This window comes from Rhinopithecus roxellana, chromosome 16, assembly GCF_007565055.1.
Source record: "Rhinopithecus roxellana isolate Shanxi Qingling chromosome 16, ASM756505v1, whole genome shotgun sequence".
Taxonomy (NCBI): Eukaryota; Metazoa; Chordata; class Mammalia; order Primates; family Cercopithecidae; genus Rhinopithecus; species Rhinopithecus roxellana.
This window is the reverse complement of record NC_044564.1, coordinates 13,180,519-13,200,954: the sequence shown is the minus strand read 5'-3', so window position 1 is coordinate 13,200,954 and position 20,436 is coordinate 13,180,519. Positions and strand designations below refer to the sequence as shown.

Here is a 20,436-nt window from a genome sequence, read left to right as displayed (position 1 = left end):
GGGGGCCAGAGGAGGAGGGAGAAGGTAGGGAGCCAGGAGATGGGACGCGCTGCCAAATGGGAAGAAATGCCCCAGCCGGCTCAGCCAAGCTTTCCCGCTGCCACTCCCCGCCCCCCCTCCCCCCCGCCCATCAATGGGACACCCCAGAGGCCCCCATTGGCCTCCTCATCACTTTGTCTGCCACCAGAGGGCGGCACACGCGGGCTCTGGCACCTGGCCTTCAATCTGTATGGCAGCTTCAGCAGGCCAAGCGTCTCCTGGCCTCCGAACTCACTGCCACACCTCCACGGTGCCTCTACCCTCTCAAAGGTCATATCTGGGGGAAATGCAAATTTGATGTTCCTTCTGAAATGTGAGCTCTGCAAGGACAAGGGGGGCCTCTATGAATGTGGCCAGCTCGGGAAGTAGGGGCTTTGCACAAGCCTGGCTCTCACAAGCCTCAGGGTGCTGAACTTGGGGAGGGAGAGATGGGAGGAGGGAGAGAGGAGGGAGGCAGGGAAAAACGGAAAAAAAAGGAGGGAGGAAAACAGGAAAGAGAGAGAGAGGAGAGGAGGAGAGGGAGGGAGGGAAGGAAGGAAGGAGGGAGGAAGAAGGAAAATAAGGAAGGGAAGGAAGAAGGGAGGGAGGAAGAAAGGAAGGAGGAAGAGAAGGAAGGAAAAGGAGGGAAGGAATAAAAAAGGCAAGAGAAAAGAAAGAAGAAAAAACCAAAGAGCCATGACTTCTCTCTGCAAAATCGAGTTTTATAAGTTAGTACTTTTTTAACTTTAATTTTTAAAATGTAATAATTTAGCCATCACTTTCTTTTTGTGCAGATGTTATTCAAAATTTCCAGCAAAATTCTGAATTGCTCTGCAGAGAGAAAGCGCTCCGCTCCAAGTGTCGAGGGTTAGAAATGAGAATTCGAAGTCTTGCATCCTGGAAAGTTTTGATAAGCAAATACGGCTGAGCTCCCGCGCTCTCTTCATTGGCTGCTTCTTCACCGCCAGATTTTGACACAAATAATCAGATTGAAAATCAGGGAGGGGAACAGAAGAGGAAAAACACACAGAGAGACAGAGAAAAAAGGAGAAGTATCTATCTGTGCAAAGAGTCACACAGTTGACAGAGCGGAGGCCAGTCCCGAGACAGGTTTTGCAGTTCCCACCTCGGGAAGCTCCGGCAGAACCCAGGCGAGGGACAGCTCCGGGCAGGTGAGTGCTGGAGGATGCGTTTCTGCGCTTTTCTTTTGAAGGGTGCCTGCGCGCCGCAGGTGGCTTTGCAGCAGGTTCCCTGGCTCCTCCTGCAGTCCTAGGAAGGGTGAGGTGGGCTGGAAAAGCTCTGGAAGGCAAGGAGCCAAGGGAGAAACAGGGTGAGGACGTAACCTCGTCTGAGACACTCTGCTAGGAATTGCACCTTTGCTGGCTGTGCAGAAACACTTTTCAAAACTTGATTTCAGGCTGACAGACGTCACCTTCGGGCACAAAGTCATACCCACAACCCAGCTGTCCCGGGGACCTGGGCAGTGCTCAGGGCGACACACTTCCAAGTGCCTGAGTTGTGTTCCCCCTCGGAGACAGTCCCAGACTGGGGACTTAACTAAAGTTCCTAGGACACGTTTTTTTTGTTGTTGTTGTTGTTGTTTTGTTTTGTTTTTTGGTTTTTTGGTTTTGTTTTTTTTTTTTTTTTTTTGAGACGGAGTCTCACTCTGTTGCCCAGGGTGGAGCACAGTGGCGCGATCTCACTGAAACCTCTGCTTCACAAATTCAAGCAGTTCTCATGCCTCAGCCTCCCAAGTAGCTGGGATTACAGGCACGTGTTATGACACCTGGCTAATTTTTGTATTTTTAGTAGAGATGGGTTTCACCATGTTGGCCAGGCTGGTCTCGAACTCTTGACCTCAAATGATCCACCCACCTCGGCCTCCCAAAGTGTTGGGATTACAGGCATTAGCCACGGCGCCCAGCCAATTCCCAGGACACTTTGAGAATCAGGCACTCTCCCCCTCCAGAGCCTACTAAGGGGAGATGACTAAGGCTGCCCTCTCCCACACACTGCCCAGGCTCCAGGAACAATAGGAAGAACCATGGGGAGCTACTGTTTCAGCTCTCCTTTCCCTGTAGACTGTTGTTAGCCCTTTCCACCTATTTTTGTAGGAAAAAAAAAAAAAAAAAAACAAGTTTAAATGTTAAGGCATCTGGGGAGACATGTTGACTCTAAAATAGGACTTGTAAAGAGAAGGTCTGCAGAATTGACGTGGGTATGTGCCTGTGCACATTTTTCTGGGGAGAAAGTCCACAGCTTTCGTGAGTTCTCAGGGAGCAAATTCAGTTACAATCTGTGGGCGTGAGTCTGGTAGATATTAGAAGCTAGCTGAGCTGCACCTGACCGCCTGGACGCGCCTGCATGTTTCTTAGTAGGCAACAGGTAAAATATTTCTTCCAAGTCTAGCAAAGTGTCAAGTTTCTTGTCCTCAGAAGTGTTGCAGAAGGAATTCTTTGGACAAGAAAATGCATAATTCTCCTTGCTCTTTTTGTCAAATTTTGGTCTTCTTGAAAAGCGTTCTTGGGGAACATTGGAGAGCTGTACCTCGTTTAGGTTTGATTAACGGAATCACTCAAAACCGGTGCAGACCATTGCCGCAAAGCTTTAAGGAGGGCAGGGTAGGGTGGGTGGGAATCTTATTGGACAGTACAAGGATTTTCAAAGGCTCTGGGACCAGATGGCTCCAGAATACCCAGGGAAAACAGCCTGATCAAATGGAATTCTTCTCTGTCTGTGCCCCAATATCCAGACCCTTGGTTAAAACAACAGCAAGCGCCACCCCCCTTAGTCTAGAGGGAGGCTTTTCATGTGTTCCTTGCCAGGAATTCAAGCCAATGGGAGCTGCTTTAGTCTATAATATAGAGATATGCAGAAAGAGTTTCATTCACTCACTTTTCTTTTTATTTTGATAAAACACACATAACAACGTTTACAATTTTAGCCATTTTCACGTGTACCATTCAACGGTATTAAGTACATTCACATTGCTGTGCGACCGTCACCACCATCCATCCACAGAACTGTTTCATCTCGTAAAGCTGAAACTTCATACCTGTTACACAGTAACTTCCATTCTCTTCCCCTCCCACTGGCAACCTCTATCTTTTTCTGTCTCTACGAAATTGCCTATTTTAGGGGCTCATATAAGGAATCACACAGTATTTGTCCTTTTGTGACTGGTTTGCTTCACTTAGCATAAATCCTTCAGGTTCATCCATGTTGTAGCATGTCCAGCATTTCCTTTCTTTTTAAGGCCAAATAATGTTCAATCATATCGCTAGACCACATTTTGTTTGTTTGTTTGCTTGTCTGAGACGGAGTCTGTTGCAAGGCTGGAGTGTAATGGTGCGATCTTGGCTCACTGCAACCTTTGCCTCCCCGGTTCAAGCGATTGTCCTACCTCAGCCTCCTGAGTAGCTGGGCTTACAGGCACCCACCACCACACCTGGTTGATTTTTGTATTTTTAGCAGAGGCAGGGTTTCGCCATGTTGGCCAGGCTGGTCTCAAACTCCTGACCTCAGGCGATCTGCCCACCTCGGCCTCCTAAAGTGCTGGGATTACAGGCGTGAGCCACTCAGAGAGGCCATAGACCACATGTTGTTCGCGCATTCATCTGCCATGAACACCTGGCCTGCTTCCACCTTTTGCCTATTGTGAATAGTGCTGCTATAAACATGAGTATGCAAATATCTATTTGAGTCTCTCCTTCCAATGATTTTGGGTCTATACCCAGAAGTAGATTCACTCCCTTTTGACATTGCATTCTCTGAGCTTTGGAGGAGACATGTGAGAACTCCTTCTAAATTTCAAATAAAAATAATGGTTTAGACCAGCCTAGGCAACATGGCAAAACCCCGTCTCTACAAAAAGTACAAAAATTAGCCAGGTGTGGTGGCGCACGCCTGTAGTCCCAGCTACTCGAGAAGCTGAGATGGGAGGATCGCTTGGGCCTGGGAGGTGGAGGTTACAATGGGCCAAGATCAAACCACTGCACTGCAGCCCAGGTGACAGAGTGAGACCCTGTCTCAAAATAATAATAATGATGATGATGATGATGATAATGATTACTTTCTGCTGGGGCCCCTGGGCCTGACCCGGGTGCATTTTCCCCTGACTTCTTGGACAAGTCTTGTTGTTTCCCCTTGAGTCTTTTTTTTTTTTTTTGAGACAGAGTCTCACTCTGTCACCCAGGCTGGAGTGTAGTGGCGCCATCTCGGCTCACCACAATCTTCGCCTTCTGGGTTCCAGTGATTCTCCTGCCTCAGCCTCCCAAGTAGCTGGAATTACAGGTGTCCACCATCACACCCAGCTAAGTTTTGTATCTTTAGTAAAGACAGGGTTGCCTGTCTTTACCATGTTGGCCAGGCTGGTCTTGAACTCCTGACTTCAGGTGATCCGCCTGCCTTGGCCTCCCAAAGTGCTGCGATTACAGGCATGAGCCACCACGCCCGGCCTCCCTTGAGTCTTTAAACATAAAGGAAGTCAAAAGGGTCCTCTGTAGTTGACCCTGAGAACCAGCTGAGTCTTACCCAACCCTTCCAAAAAGGGAAGCCGAGTGACAAGTCTTTTAGTCAAGGTGGTTCAATCTCTCACTGAAGGTCAACGAATTCTACGTGGGATTTTAGAGCAAAAGGGAAGTTTAGAAATCTCTTAGCCCAACCGTCCCTTTTGAGAGATAGGAAAACCAAGCCCCAGGTTGGTGGCTGATGTGGTCACAAACTCCAGGACCCCAAATCAGACTCAATTCCTTGGGGAACACAAGGGACCTCATTACAGGGACAGCACAGGCCTGTTGATCCAAGTCCTACTGGAAGTTAGGGCACTGGCTCCTGCCAGGGTGCAGGGTTGCCTGTCTTCAAGAAGCACTGACTGAGATTCTGACTCAGGGTCAGGGGGGCTCTACCAGGATCGGGGGTTATGACATGATGTTAACAGTGGGCCTCTTTCCGGAGGTCCGATACTATCAGGGCCTCTGTTTTATGAAGAAATCCTAAGCTTCTTTCATAATCTCTGCTCTTAGCTCTTTCTCAGAACGGAGTTCGTGTGAATCAAAACCAAGTGGTTGTTAATTAACTACAGTATAGGTGATTGGTTCCTGTTTTTTCTTTTAAAAAAAAAAAAAAAAAAAAAAAACCTCTCCTAACAGGGGCCAAAAGGAAGTTCTCCAGGTGCATTTGGTCCCTCTGTAAACTGGAAGGCTTGACCGTGGCTTTGGCTGTGTCCCTGTCAGTTGCCAAGCTCAGGGGAGAGCACACTGGGGGGAGGCAAGAGAGGGGGTGTGGGGCTCAGGGGAGCTCACCAGAGTAGGCATGAGAATCACCTTCCTAAAGCTGGAGAACTCCAGAAGCCAGCCCCACCCTGCTCTGTGCCTAAGTGAAAAGTGCTTGGCCAGGGCTCGTGAGCGCTAGAAAGTGTTCTCGTTGTGGCCGTTGGAGTCAGTTGACCTGAGGTCTCCTTGGGCCCTGAGCCCAAATGAAGATCAATGCTTCCTGAAATCTATCCCTGGCCTGGCCCCACTGAAAGTCTTCAGAGCCACGTGGGTCTTTTAGGAGCCTGGAAAAGACTTGGGGGTCAGAGGGTTTGATTTTTCTCGCTTTTTTTTTTTTTTTTTTTTTTTTTTTTTTTTTGAGACGGTGTCTGGCTCTGTCGCCCAGGCTGAAGTGCGGTGGTGATGCGATCTCAGCTCACTGCAACCTCCGCCTCCCGGGTTCAAGCAATTCTCCTGCCTCAGCCTCCTGAGTAGCTGGGACTATAGCGCGCGCCACCACGCCCAGCTAATTTTTGTATTTTTAGTAGGGACGAGGTTTCACTGTGTTGGCCAGGCTGGTCTTGAACTCCTGATCTCGTGATCTGCCCACCTCGGCCTCCCAAAGTGCTGGGATTACAGGCATGAGCCACCGCGCCCGGCCTCATTTTTCTCCCCTCTTGCCCCAGCACCCCACATTTCCCTCTGTACTGCAGGTGGTGTTCACCAGGTGCTGTGAGGACCTCTGACAGTGCTGGGTGGCACAGTGGCTCGAGAGTAAAATCCTAACAGGCCAGAAGCCCTGGGTCGGTGTCACTTTCCTTTCTATACCTCAGTTTTCCTACCTGCAACCTGGGAAGACACTGCTTGACACAGGCACGTGAGGGAGTTTCAAACTGCTGTTTTCATCCCTAGCACATCGGCTCCACTCCCTCTGCAGAGAGAAAGCCATGCCGGGCACTGCCCAGCACTTGGCACCCAGTCTGCACCGAGTAACTGCCCACCTCCTGGGCTGAAAGTCAAGAGCATGGAGGCCTGGGGCCAGACAGACCCCAGTCCCGCCCTGCTCACTCTGCCCCAGGGTCCTGAGCCCTCCAGGCCTCAGCTCCTCCTTTATGAAATGGGACAGCAGCAGGACTCAGCATCTGGATTGAGCATCAGGATTAAAGGTGTAATAAACACCTTTAACAGCCGCCTGCCAGAAGGGTTGACCGGCACCTCCTATCACAGAAGCCTCGGCGAGTACCTTTGGTTCTAGCTGATTTCCTCCTAAATATTATGTGGGAAAAAAGATCATCTTTTGATATTTTGATAGGCAAACCATGCCCCTCACAGGCCCCCTCAAAACAAAGTGTGAGGGGAACGCTGCACCCCCAGCCCTCCTGCTGCTCACTGGGTCCCCTCCTCTCCCCCTAGGGTCTGGCGTCCCCAGGGGCTTTCTTGAAGCATAGAAGAGTTAGAAGCGGGAAGGAAGGGGGGTGTGGGGAGCCCCGGTGAGGGAGGGGGAGGAGGCAAGAGGAGGAAGACGTGTCCCTGGGAGATAAGGCCGTAGGCTGCCCCCGGCCCGAGCCTGTGTTCAGAGAGCCGAGCATCTGACCGCGGGAAGGGACCCCAGAGGGCTTCAAGGTCCTTTCTCCTAATTTTAGAGCTCAGAGAGTACAGGGCCTTGAGCGCGGCCCTGGCTTCGGGGAGCTGCTGCAGCCTTTGGCACAGGGCTCACCCCGTCCTTTGAATGCACCTGCAGTGGGCTGGGTGCTGGGATGCGGGGATGGGCACATGCTGAGCGCCTCCCATGCTCGCTCCTGATGGATAAAGGTCCTTTCTCACACCCCACAATCCCATGGGGTTGGATTGGGATCCCCATTTAGCAGATATGGCCACTGAGGCTTGGTGATGAGTCTTACAGCAGGCAAGGGCTGGGCCTGAGCTTGGCCCTCTGTGCAGAGCCCCCAGTCCAAACTCTTGATGTCCCCAGGCTCTGGGCCAGGGGGAAGCAGGCCTGGGCACAGTCAGGTCCCTCTTCTGCCTGGCTCTGGGTCATCCCTTTGGGGAAGGGGTGAGTCCCTGGCCCTTTTCCAAGCTGCATTCTCTAATCTCCCACCTCCCACCCTGCTCCTGGGCCAAGGCCTTATCGCCCTGGCCCTCACTGCTGTTCTGAAGCAGCTGTGATCCCTTTCCCGCCTTCTCTGGACCCTATCACCCCTGCAGCCTTGCATGGCGGCTGGCCCAAGGGGATGCAGGGTGGGACTCTTCCGAGGCCTCAGGCGTGGGCCTGGTGTTGGTCTGGGTGCAGCATGGGGGCAGAAAAGATAGAGGACCACAAGATGATGCTCTCCAGGAGCCCCCAGGGGAGCCTCACAGGCTGAAAGCAGGGATGTGAACCATTCTGGGGGCAGCTGGGGCTCTCAGTTCCAGAGGACTCTGCAGGGGAAGCCAGGAGTCCCGGGGTGGTCAGATTGGTCCAGCCCTGTCACTCCCCGACCCTACCTGGGATGGTCCCCCTGACTGATGTGGTCCTTGGTTTCTTCCCCCACTCCCTGACCGGCGGGGTCAGTAGTGATGCTGGGCTGCCCACGGAAGCTAGGGGATATTCGCCTCTTCTCCTGTGTCCGTGAAACTTCAGGCCTCCAGGTGCAGTGGAGTGGGGGCTCCTCTCAGGTCTTGAGTCCCCCCATCCCATTCCTCAGAGAGAGAAGGCCCCTGTCTCTCTAGGGAACAGAGTCTGGGCCAGGGCTGTGGACAAGGCTCAGCCCTGCTCTGGCAGCAGTGGCTTGTACCTTGCAGGAGCACGTGGATTGGCAATGTCCCCTCGTTTGCTTCAGCTTCTCTGCCAGAGCCCCCTGTGATAGACACTGAGCACCTGTGATGCCCTTGTCAGCACTGCAAGCCTGGACATCCCCCCCTTACAGCAAAGGGAATAGGCCCAGAGAGGTTAAGTGTCTGTCCCAGATTGCACAGCAAGTGAGCTGAGATTCTAATCCGTGAACCGTTGATTCCAAAACCTAAGCTCAGACCACCTGTTTCTATGGCCTCTGAAGGTGAATCTCACTGGTACCCAAATGTAACTTTCTAGAATTGGGGTCCAGCGTGTGTCACAGAGGGAGACCTTAGCCCCTGCCTTTCCTTTTCTGCTCCATTGCAGCCCAGATCATGCCAATGGGAGCAGGCTTGTCTAAGCATTTTTTTTTGAAATGGAGTCTCGCTCTGTCGCCCGGGCTGGAGTGAAGTGGCCGGATCTCAGCTCACTGCAAGCTCCGCCTCCCGGGTTTATGCCATTCTCCTGCCTCAGCCTCCCAAGTAGCTGGGACTACAGGCGCCTGCCACCTCGCCCAGCTAGTTTTTTGTATTTTTTAGTAGAGACGGGGTTTCACCGGGTTAGCCAGGATGGTCTTGATCTCCTGACTTTGTGATCTGCCCATCTCGGCCTCCCAGAGTGTTGGGATTACAGGCTTGAGCCACCGTGCCCGGCCTGTCTGAGCATTTTCTAGGGGGCGATGCATTTGTTTCCTGGTGAAGGAGCAGTGAGGGAAGTTAGGATTTGTAGCTGCCGTAACAAAATAGCACAAACAGGTGACTTAAAAACAACAGAAATTTATTCTTTCATGGTGCTGGGGTCTTGAAATCCAAAACCGAGGTGTCCACAAAGTGGATTCTTTCTGGAGACTCCAGGGAAGAGTGTTTTGTGCCCCTCTCCGAGTTCTGGCAGCTGTCAGCACTGCCTGGCATTCTCTGGCTGATAGAAGCATCACTCTCTGCTCTGTTGTCACACAACATTCTCCCTGGGTGTCTGCGTCTCTGGGTCCAAATTTCCGTCTTCTTATAAGGACACTAGTCGTCTTGGATTGAGGGTCCATCCGAACCCGGAATGACCTCGTCATAAGTTGATTACATCTGCAAAGACACACTGTTACTCATAAGGTCACATTCACAGGTTCTGGGTGGACATGAACTTTGGGGCCCACTCTTTAAGCCAGTAGAGCTGGTGTTTGAGCTCAGGAGGAGGTTCTGAGATATGGGGGGTATTGTTCTCTTGTCCTTCCCAACCGCTCCCATCCCTCCCTCTTGCAGGTGTGGGGTGCACACTGAAAATGCCACGCTCCTTCCTGGTGAAGAGCAAGAAGACTCACACCTACCACCAGCCCCGTGTGCAGGAGGATGAACCGCTCTGGTCTCCTGCCCTTACCCCAGGTGAGTCAGAGCCAAGGCTGGCGCCCTGCTGCACTCACCAGGGGCTTTCTGCTCTGTGTGATGGGGGTGCAGCAGCGTCCATCCTGCAGCAGCCTCTTCTTCCAAGTCTGGAAGCAGGAGTGCAGTAAATGTGGGTTGCAGATGAAAGGAGTAGATGAATGAATGATGCCCTCGTCCCTTCTGCCCTGCTGGGGAGATGAGAGTGTCGGGTTGGAGCCAGTACTCAGTTACTGACATGTGGGGCCTCAATGGAGGCTCAATTTAGGGCTGGAGTTGGGTTGCTCAGAAAAACAGACTGGTCCAAAGTCTTCCACGGGGTCTCCTCCTGGCCTCTTCTCGACCCCCTGCCCTGGGCAGAGCCCGGGAGTATGAGCCGCCAGAAGCAGCCGCAAGTGGATGTCTATCTGGGCCTCCTCCTCCTAGGGAGGGTGTGCCCTCCTTGCTCCCTCTGGGCTTCCCAGAAGCTGCGGCTATTGATGCTGATGGTCCTATCTCCCTACAGTGCCCAGAGACCAGGCCCCGAGCAATGGCCCTGTCCTTAGCACCCTATTCCCAAACCAGTGCCTGGACTGGACCAACTTCAAACGAGAGCCGGAGATGGAGCAGGACCAGAACTTGGCCAGGATGGCCCCGGCGCCAGGTACCCAGCTGCGACCCTCTGTCATTCCCCAGGGAGTGCCAAGGGGAGGAAGGATGAAGGGACTCTTGCAGCACAGCCCCTTGGGGCCCTGGAGTCAGGAAGGACCCACAAAGTCACTGGATGCAGCCCGGGCTCTGTGGCTTCCGCTCGGGCCTCCCAGACAGGCAGCTAATTCCCAGATGCGGGTTAGGTGGGGGAAGAGGTAAGAAGCAGCAGCTGGGCCGGTCCATGCAAGGGGTGAGGTGGGCACTCTGGAGTGAGGGTGGGGGTGTTTCTGGACTGGAAAAGCTGAGGAGCCACAGGGACACAGACACCCCCAGCAGTAAGTATTTGGGTTGACAACCTGAAACCCTCCGCATGAGATGATGAAGGTGGTGGTGGGTGGTGGAGGGTGGTGGGAAGTGGGTGCTCTGTGTTTATTTTATTTCATTTTATTTTTTGAGACACGGTCTCACTCTGTTGCCCAGGCTGGAGTGCAGTGGCACGATCTCAGCTCACTGCAACCTCTGCCTCCCTGGTTCAAGTGATTCTCCTGCCTCATCCTCCCTAGTAGCTGGGATTATAGGTGTGAGCCACCACACTTGGCTAATTTTTGTATTTTTTGGTAGAGACAGGGTTTCACCATGTTGGTCCGGCCGGTCTCAAACTCCTGACCTCAAGTGATCCTCCTGCCTTGGCCTCCCAAAGTGCTGGAATTGCAGGCGTGAGCCACCGTGCCCAGCCCCCTGTGTTTAAATGAGTAACCAGGCATGTGTCCCTATCTCCACAGAGGGCCCCATTGTGCTGTCCCGACCCCAGGATGGGGACTCTCCACTGTCCGACTCACCCCCATTCTACAAGCCCAGCTTCTCCTGGGACATCCTGGCCTCAACGTATGGCCACAGCTACCGGCAGGCCCCCTCCACCATGCAGTCAGCCTTCCTGGAGCACTCCGTCAGCCTGTACGGCAATCCTCTGGTGCCCAGCACCGAGCCCGCCTTAGACTTCAGCCTCCGCTACTCCCCAGGCATGGACGCATACCACTGTGTGAAGTGCAACAAGGTGGGCAGTGGGGGGTGTGGGTGGGCACCTGGGCCCTGCTCTGTGCACTCCCTCTCAGCGCACTGGCAGCTCTGGGTGTTCCCTGTGCTGTGAACCTTGGGACTCTGGTGGGATTAATGATCAAAGCGTTTGCCCTCATCACCATTCATTGAGCTCTGACCATGTGCCTGGCCCTGTGCTAAGCAGTTGACAGGCATGAGTGCCAGGAGGCAGATGAAGGGTTAGGGTTCAGAGAGGTTAAGTCACTTCCAGGATCAGACAGCAAGTAGCTATCAGAACCAGCATTCAAACCCAGCTCTGGCCAACTCCCAGCTCTTAACCACCGGGCTATTCAGCCTCTAGAGGAGGCAAGGAGGGGGCTCCAGATCCACTCTCTCACACCCAACTTTGTAGATGGGAGACTGAGCCACAGAGAGGAAAAGGGACCTCCCTGGGTCACACAGCAAACAAGTAGCAGAACTGGCAATCCAGTGTCCCTTCCTCTGTGCACCCTGCCTTGGCCAGAGCTGGGCATGGAAGAGACCATGGGACCCCAGGCCTGTTCCCCTCTCTGCAGCCCCCAGTGGCCTCACACGCTGCCCCTGCTCCCAGGTCTTCTCCACTCCTCACGGGCTCGAAGTGCATGTGCGACGCTCCCATAGTGGGACCCGGCCCTTCGCCTGTGACGTCTGCGGCAAAACCTTCGGCCACGCCGTGAGCCTGGAGCAGCACACGCACGTCCACTCCCAGGTGGGCACCTGGCCCAGTGCGGGACTCCCAGCCCCACTCCTTTTCTGTGCTTCCGCAGGGAGCCTGGGGGCTGCGGCTGGGTCCCTCCCCCTGCTCCTGGGGGTGATACAGATTGGGAGGGGTCCCCTAGTACCCACCTCCCTGAGTCTGGGTCTCCAACACCTGCTGTTAACAGACTTCCTACCCTTAACTAAACCACTGTGCAGACCTCAACCATCCCTGCCTCAAGGAACTCACTCTGGGTTAATAGTCAGGAAATGTGAACCCCTAAAAAAACCTCTGAGATCAGTCAGCCCATCAGTCAATCAACAAACATTTATTGAGTTTTATTTTAAGCGGTATACCGTGAAGATTACAAGGAAAAAATCCCACAGGAAGCCAACGAGACTCCAAGCCCCAGTTTCACCTCAGAGGCAAAGATGAGGGGTTCCTGGGTCCTGCTCCTGCAGGCCCTATCCTCCAGGCCACCCCAATGGAGTGTCCTATTCCGCAGGGGATCCCGGCCGGGTCCAGTCCTGCGCCTGCGCCTGATCCCCCGGGGCCTCGTTTCCTCCGGCAGGAGCGCAGCTTCGAGTGCCGCATGTGCGGCAAGGCCTTCAAGCGCTCGTCCACGCTGTCCACCCACCTGCTCATCCACTCAGACACGCGGCCCTACCCCTGCCAGTTCTGCGGCAAGCGTTTCCACCAGAAGTCGGACATGAAGAAACACACCTACATCCACACAGGTGAGTGAGTCTCACCTGCCTGCGCCCCCTGGGCAGAGCACCCCCACCTTTCCCTGAGAGATGCATCAGAGGCCCCCAGCGTGAGGCTGGGGGTGGGGTCTAGTTACAAAGTCGAAGGCCACTGATGATGGAGGGCTGGGCGCCTGTGCTGCTTAAGTGCATTTAATGCATGGAAAAATTACAGGAAGGAAACAGCAAAATCTCAACACTGGTGATCTCATGGCAGAAGTGAGACTAGCAGCTGAATTGCTCATTCATTTGTTCGCTCATTCACTCACTTGCTCATTCATTTGTTCATTCATTTGCTCATTTATTCACACATTGGCTCACTCATTTGCTCATTCATTTGTTCACTCATTCATTCATTTGCTTATTCATTTGTTCACTCATTCATTCGTTCACTCATTCTCTCACTTATTTGCTCATTCCTTTGTTCACTCATTCATTGGCTTATTCATTTGTTCACTCATTCATTCATTCATTTGCTCATTCATTCCCTCCTTGCTATTAGCTGAGTGCCTCTTTTGTGCCAGGTGTACCAGACTTGGAAATGTGTTGATAAACAAGATGACTCGGCTGCTGCCCCTAACCACCCTATAATCCAGTAGGGGTGGGAGGAGGGTCCAAGTTGTGTCTTTGCTTCTCTCTCCTTTCTAATTATTTTCTAAAGTGAATGTGAGTTGGCCACGAGAGAAAACATAGGGAGTTACTGGAAAATGAACCCGGGGGCGGGGCAGTGGAGCGGCAGGCCTGGTGAAGAGGCCCTGACCCCACCCTTGCTGTGCTCCCCTCCCTGCAGGTGAGAAGCCGCACAAGTGCCAGGTGTGCGGAAAGGCCTTCAGCCAGAGCTCCAACCTTATCACCCACAGCCGCAAGCACACAGGCTTCAAGCCCTTCAGCTGTGAGCTGTGCACCAAAGGCTTCCAGCGCAAGGTGGACCTGCGGCGGCACCGCGAGAGCCAGCACAATCTCAAGTGAGGCTGCGCCGGCTCCCAGCTCCTGGCCAGCCTGCCCTGCGGTCCTGTCACCTGGAGGCCAGCCTCTCATGCCCAAATCTCCAGTGTCCTGGAGGTGGGACTGGACAGGAGTCTTCCAGCTTGTTTTGAGACTCACAAAATTGTTGTGCCACCTTGGGCAAGTCACTCTCCTTCTCTGGATCAACATTTCTCCTGCTGCCAAGTATGGGAGCCTGGCTGGGTCTTTCTGAGCAGAAGTTGTTTCCAGGTGTGCTCAGGCGCCTTCCTCTAGCAGAGCACAGAAAGCTAGAATACCCCCAGGGAGACAGGGATGAGGAGAATAGACGACCAGAGCTAGGACTCAGACAGACCCTCTGCCTGCCTGCTGCCCACTGAGCTGGGACCTGGTCACCTTGGATTTTAGCGGGCCTCTTTCTGGCTGCAATGGCCAGAGTCGGAGCTGCCTCCCACTCCAGACAGATGCCTGGCACCCCCTCTGCTTCGGCCAGATGTGCTGGCTGACCCTGACTTCCGACCAGCACTCAGCTGGCCACTGAGGATTCCAGCTCTACAACCAGGCCATGAGGCTGGAGAAACTGGCAGTTATTGCTGTCAAAAGCCTGTTCTCTCAATTGCTGTCAATAAAATTAAAGATACAGATTTGCCGTCATGTGACCAGCATTAATTGCCTATGAGGTCCAGGGTACTACACGGGGCTTTGGGGGATGATGGGGGGAGGCTTGAGGAGCAGAGAAAGCTATGGAGGCACTCACAGGCAAGTTGCGGAGACCAGTATTCAGCCCCCACGTGCACAGACCCACTGAAGAGCCGGTAGCAAGCAGAAGGGGCCCATGCGACAAGACCACAGGGGTGGGCAAGGCTAGTGCAGCTGGGGCGGTATCCGTTTCCTGTGGCTGCTGTGACAAATGACCACAAACTTAGTGGCTTAAAACAACACACACTTATTCTCTTACAATTCTAGAGCCAGAAACTCAAAATGAGTCTCATGGGGCTAAATCAAGGTGTTAGCAGGACTGCGTTCCTACAGGAGGCTCCCAGGAGGGTCTGTTTTCCTGTCCCTTTCACCTTCCCAAGGCCGTCTGTATTCCTCTGATCTTGGCCCCTTCCTCTGCCTTCAAAGCGCATCACTCGGACCTCTGCTTCTGCCTCCATCTCTGTCTTCTGCCTTCGACCTGCTTACCTCTCTCTTATAAGGACGCTTCTGATTACACTGAGCTCAGGTATAAATCGTCCCATCTCAAGATCCTGAACGTAATCACTGTGGTCGGCTAAATAATGACCGCAAAGATGATATCTACATCCTAAGCCCGGAACTTGTGAGCAGGACGTTACAGGGCAAAAGGTCCTAACCCCGGAACCTGTGAGTGTAACGTTATAGGGCAAAAGGGACTTTGCAGGTGTGATGAAGTTAAGCCTGGTGCTGCACCTGTCTAGCTGTGTGACTTCAGGTGAGTTCCTGAACCTCTCTGGGGCTCAGCTTCCTCCTCTGTATAATGGTAAACACAGCAGTCCCTTCCACCGATTCGCTGAGACCATTCTCACAAAGTGGCATGAAGGACCAGCCCAGCATGTAGTAAGTGCTGCCGAGTTGTGAACATCCCTTTTTGAAGTCCTGTCCATCCCACAAGGCCCACTTAGCCATCTCCTCCATGAAGCTTACCTCGGTCATCCAGCCAGGAGGTCTTCTCTCTCCTCTGATACTGAGAAACTCAGTCTCCTTGTTTACAGCTTAGGAGCCATTGAATGTGGAATGCAATTATGTGTGGATAACTTCAGGAGGTCTTCTGTCTGAGCTCCAGCCGCACCCACCCCCCTCCATCCCGCACCAATCCTGTGCCTGGCCCACAGCCATGGACACCTCTGATTGAGCTTGCAGGTACTGAGCTAAGCCAAGGGTTTCCACACATTGTCTCTAACCCACACAACCCTCTACAATGGAATGCCATTCTCCCATTTTACAGATGGGGCAACTGAGGCCCAGAGAGGTCAGCCATTAATAAAAAAACATAGATATGGGCCAGGCGCTCATGCCTGTAATCCCAGCACTTTGGGAGACCAAGGCGGGCAGATCGCTTGAGGTCAACAGTTCGAGACCCGCCTGGCCAACACGGTGAAACCCCCGTCTCTACTCAAAATACAAAAATTAGGTGGGCATAGTGGCACGTGCCTGTAATCCCAGCTACTTGGGAAGCTGAAGCAGGAGAATTGTTTGAACCTGGGAGGTAGAAGTTGCAATGAGCCAAGATCATGCCACTGCAATCCAGCCTGGGCAACAGAGCAAGACTCCATCTCAGAAACAAACAAACAAAAAATAGATGTGAGGGCTTACCCTTTCCAGGTGTGCTCAGGTGCCTTCCTCTAGCAGAGCACAGAAAGCTAGAATACCCCCAGGGAGACAGGGATGCCGAGAGTAGACCAGAGCTAGGACCCACAGACAGACCCTCTTTCCTAGAGAAAGAAGGATGCTTTCCAAAGAAACGCTGCTATTGTCAGATGGTTTCTGTGTATAGTGTGATTTAGCCCTGGGTTCATGAACCGACTTGTTTAACGTGTATTTGATTGATTGCCAACTTATGAGGCTCAACCTGTCACAAAATGGCAAATGTCCCATGCAAATGCCCAATTCCCATCCATTGTGGACTGCTCAAACCTGGACAAAACTAGAAGCTGTTCACCTGGATCGTCAGGGGAGTGAAAGACAAGTCTTCACACTCATGTTTGTGGTTGCAGAGAGGCCCACAGAGCTGGCTGGACATGGCTCAGACCTGTTCTGGTGCTCCCCAGGCATACGCCACAAGCCTCCGGGGGTTCATTTGTTTTAGACGGAGTAGAGATTACATTGCTCAAATAACTGGGAGGAACTCTGGGTTAACGTTCAGTCTATTGCAACTGCTTCTTAGAGCCTATAACGTGTAAAACACTTGTGTCCATCCCCGAGGGGAGGATTTGGGTGTTCAGTGTTTTCCTAAGGTTAATTTGAGAACCAGAGAGGGAGAGAGGGAGGTTGGCCTAGTTGCCCAAAGTCACGCAGCAGGCAAAGGCACAGCTGGGATGAGAAACTGACTCTGAGTTGAGGCTATCTTTTTGGAGCCTGTGTACCCTCCCTCCCACTGAGACCCAAAAATGTTTCTTCCAGGTCTCTCCTGTGGTGTGCAAAGGGCTCAGGGCCCCCAAGAGGAATGGGACTCTCACCCACCCCCAGGCTCTGCATTTGGCTGGGCAGAATCCTGACATCCATTCCCTGGCAGAGGCTCTTCCTGTTTCCTTTAGCCAGAATTCCCCTAAGCAAACCTGTCAGGTGAGTGGGGTGGGCTCAGGGCTTGGGATTTGCATGGGAGGGTGATCTACCCTCCTCAGCAAGCTCCCTGTGGGTGTCCTGTCTTGAAATCCAGCTCTTGAAATCAGGAGAAGAGGGACCCTGGTGGCCAGAGCACCAGAGCCAGCAAAGCCTTAGAAACCACCTGTTTCCATCTCTCCTCCTGTCCAGGAGGACAGTGAAGCCCAGCAAGGGGGAAGGGCCTTGCCCAAAGCCACACTTCTGGAGCCAGGCCTAGAATGGGCTCTTGACTCATCTCTTACACACACATGCACACACACACCGATTGGGAGCTGCTTTGCATACTCCCTGTTTGCTAAACAAAACCAAACCAATATCAGGATTTCAGCCACTTCGGCAGCAGGGCGGGGCAAGGCGGAGGAGCTGAGCTGTGAGGGGAAGCCAAACAATGTTCCTTCTTCATCGACTGAGGTTTGGTGAGATCGAGATTAAGCTTGTCGGGCTCCTCCAGGGAGTGGGTGTGTGGGGTGGCGCCAGAGGGAGGCCACAGCAGCCTCAGAGCAGTGGGGGCTGGAACCCCATTTGCATATCGCAGAGAAAGAGGGCAGGTAGTGAGGAAGCCTGTGACACCTGCGTCCAGGGGAAGACTGCAATGGCTGGAAGGCTTGGCTTGGGCTTCCTGGCCCTGCTGAGGCAGTGGATTGGAGCTTGGGGGTTGGTCTTAGCCAGAGGGCAGTGCTGCTGACCCTTCCTCATCCCTGAGAAGCTGCTGCGGGATGGCCTCATGTGCAGAGCTGGGAGCCCCCAGGAGAAGGCAGCCCTGAAGATTTGCAGATGAGCCCCAGTGGGAGCAGAGTTCCCTGGATCTTCCGTCTCCTTCTGGAAGCAGAGGCTATGCCCGTGACACCGGGGTGGAGAGGTGGCCCAGGAGGTGCTGTGGGTACCACCCATCTGCAGTCTGTGATTTCAGGGGAGTTCAAGCTCCCCCACCAATTCTCCACTTCCCGTCGGCTCCCTGCGGCCGACTACCTGGCCTGCAGTTCCTGCCACCGGAATTGCAATGTGACCTGGAAGGCACTGTCCAGCCCTGTGGAGACGGCCCATGGCTTCCATGTGCCACACAAGGAAACAGAAGCCCAGAGAGGAGAGGTGCTAGCCCAAGGTCACATTGCCACTAACAGCAAAGTACGACAGAACTCAGGTTGTCCAGCCCCAATCCAGTGGCCTTCCCAGCAGGGCCTCTGGGTTGCTTGACTCCAGGGGACTCCATGTACATAGAATATGGTGCAAATGGTGTTGGTGGGGTGGCTGGCCTGAAGGGCTCCTTAGACTGTGGCACTGACGCCCTGCTTCCAAGGATTGGATGGGGACACGTGAGACCTCAGGATGCTGCTGGTGACATGACCTGGAATATCAGTTTACTCCATGGTAATTAACAAAACCAATATTTTAATATCAAAACTAACCAGCCACATTAGGGAGTAGAATGCAACATCTGAATTAATTTTCAGATAAAATGTCCTGTTCGTGGTGACAGCTTCAAGCTACACTGCAGGCCCTGCACTCTGCATTTCCTCTGGATGCAGGAGAAGCCCCTCTTCCAAGCAGGCCACATCCCACAGGGCAACCAGGCCCAGGGCCAGGGCCTCCTGAGGGACAGACTGAGAGGTGCCCAGGAAGCCCTCCATGGAAATCACTGATAAGGATGGAAATGCATGTCCCAGGGTGAGCCTGGAGAGTTGTGCGTGTGTGCACTCACACACGTGTGTTGGCCCCAGCCTGTCTCTATCTGCCCATGGCTGGAGTGAGCTGGCCTGGAAGCAGGCGTGGACAGACCAAGGCAAGGAGGCAGGGACCGGGTAGTGGGGCTATAGAGAAGTGGAAGGAAGCAGGGCTCTGTATGATCCAGAAGATCAGGACCTTTCCTGAAGGTTCCCTGGAGATCAGACATCCCCCACCCCATCACCTGGAGAACTGAGCCCCAGCCCCAGCTGCTCACCGTGACCTAGCCTTCAGGGCTGACCCCAGTCCCCTGACTTCAAACCCCTCTCTGCAATCCCTGCCCTATGGGGGCTCCCACTCAGTGTGGTGTGGGTGAGGGCTGTTCCACGGGAAGGAGCTGAGAACATAGAAGAATCTGGGTTGGCCAGAAGTGTGAGAAGGAAGCAGGAAGGAGTGCAGGAAGCGGGCAGAGCATGGCACACGCTGTGCGTCAGGGGAGACTGAAGACCCGCAGGAGTTCCTAAAGGCATTGCAGCCATTGACATGGGCCCGAAGCCCCAAGGGAGCTGATGTGCCATGGGCTGAGCTTTAGAAGGAAGACCCAGGTGGGTGTGCAGTGTGGCCTGGGGGCACAGAGCAGGGGCACTGGCTGGAGGCCGGTCTTGTCAATACCAGGAGCGACAGCAGCTCCAGCCTCAGCGTCAGCCTGGCCTGGGCTTTCCCTGCTCCCCTGTTGAGGCTGCTCAGGGAGGGGAGGGTGGCCCGGCCCTGGATGGAGGGCAGGACCCAGAACAGTGAGGCCCCACCCCTCCCCGCCTCCTGGGGTCACTGGACAAGCAGCAGGGCCCTTCTTGCTATTCCTAAATGGCCTTAAGAGAACTCTCAATGCTGTTTCCCACCCTCAAGCCTTTGGCCCTGGTGTTCCCTCTGCCTGAAATGCCCTCTTCTTGTTCTGAACCCTCTCAGCCTTAAGTCAAGTTCGTAAGAAAAGCTTTTGAAATGTGATCTCCCATGACCCTCCATTCCATTCCTAGGAATATATCTTCAAGAAATAGACATGGGACAGGCATAGTGGCTCACATCTATCATCACAGCACTTTGCAAGGTCCAAGTGGGAGGATTGTTTGAGCCCAGGAGTTCAAGACCAGTCTGGGCAACATAGCGAGATCCCATCTCCACAAAACACACACACACACACACACACACACACACACACACAAAAGTTGGCTAAGCGTGGAGGCTCGCACCTGTAATCCCAGCACTTTGGGAGGCTGAGGAGGGTGGATCAGGAGTTCCTGACCAGGCTGGTCAGGAGGTCAGGAGTTCGAGACCAGGCCAGCCAACATGGTGAAACCCCATCTCTACTAAAAATACAAAAAGAAAAAAAAAAAGCCGGGTATGGTGGTGGGTGCCTGTAATCCCAGCTACTCAGGAGGCTGAGGCAGGAGAATTTCTTGAGCCCAAGAGAATTTCTTGACCAATTTCTTGACCAATTTATTGACCTGAGAAGCGGAGGTTGCAGTGAACCGTGATCATGCCACTGCACTCCACCCTGAGTGACAGAGCAAGACTCTGTCTCAAAAAAAAAAAAAAAAAAAAGAAAGAAAGAAAACGTTGAGAAGTTGTTTTCTTCTGGAAATGCAGATTCAGCTGCAAGAGCTTCTTTGCAGCCTGTTTATAATGGCCAAAAAAAAAAAAAAAAAAAAAAAATCAGAACCATTCTAATGCCCATGGGAGGAGGCTGGCCACACCGTTGGTACAACGGATGACCACATGGCCAGGAAAAGGAGCAAGCATGCTTTAGAAGGCCACCGGGGGAGGAGTTTATCAGGTTGATGTGGAGTGAAGAATGCATGTGGCATGTTAGCGT

At 53.3% G+C, this 20,436-nt stretch overlaps 1 protein-coding gene across 7 annotated transcripts; it reads left to right on the top strand.

Annotated features, from left to right (window-relative positions):
- Positions 1-186: 186 nt before the first annotated feature.
- Positions 187-14,211, top strand: GFI1B (growth factor independent 1B transcriptional repressor). 7 transcript variants are annotated; one of them, XM_010372818.2, is made up of 8 exons: positions 187-309; positions 813-1,190; positions 9,336-9,455; positions 9,958-10,095; positions 10,865-11,136; positions 11,728-11,865; positions 12,425-12,590; positions 13,390-14,211. In XM_010372818.2, exons 3-8 carry the CDS (start codon positions 9,356-9,358, stop codon positions 13,566-13,568), a joined length of 993 nt encoding a protein of 330 aa, XP_010371120.1. In that variant the 5' UTR covers positions 187-309; positions 813-1,190; positions 9,336-9,355; the 3' UTR covers positions 13,569-14,211. The 7 variants fall into 7 exon arrangements, with proteins under 7 accessions (XP_010371120.1, XP_030774909.1, XP_030774905.1 ...); XM_030919049.1 differs by having other exon boundaries at positions 10,017-10,095; positions 12,359-12,590; positions 13,390-14,209; XM_030919045.1 differs by having other exon boundaries at positions 12,359-12,590; positions 13,390-14,209.
- The last annotated feature ends 6,225 nt before the right edge of the window (positions 14,212-20,436 follow it).

What these genes read in the sequence shown, in the direction of transcription:
- GFI1B (XM_030919045.1), top strand. Translation starts at nt 9,356, where the DNA reads ATGCCACGCTCCTTCCTGGTGAAGAGCAAGAAGACTCACACCTACCAC. An exon ending in GTCTCCTGCCCTTACCCCAG is followed by an intron (nt 9,456 to 9,957) that starts GTGAGTCAGAGC and finishes ATCTCCCTACAG; the next exon opens with TGCCCAGAGACCAGGCCCCG. An exon ending in ACTGTGTGAAGTGCAACAAG is followed by an intron (nt 11,137 to 11,727) that starts GTGGGCAGTGGG and finishes CCCTGCTCCCAG; the next exon opens with GTCTTCTCCACTCCTCACGG.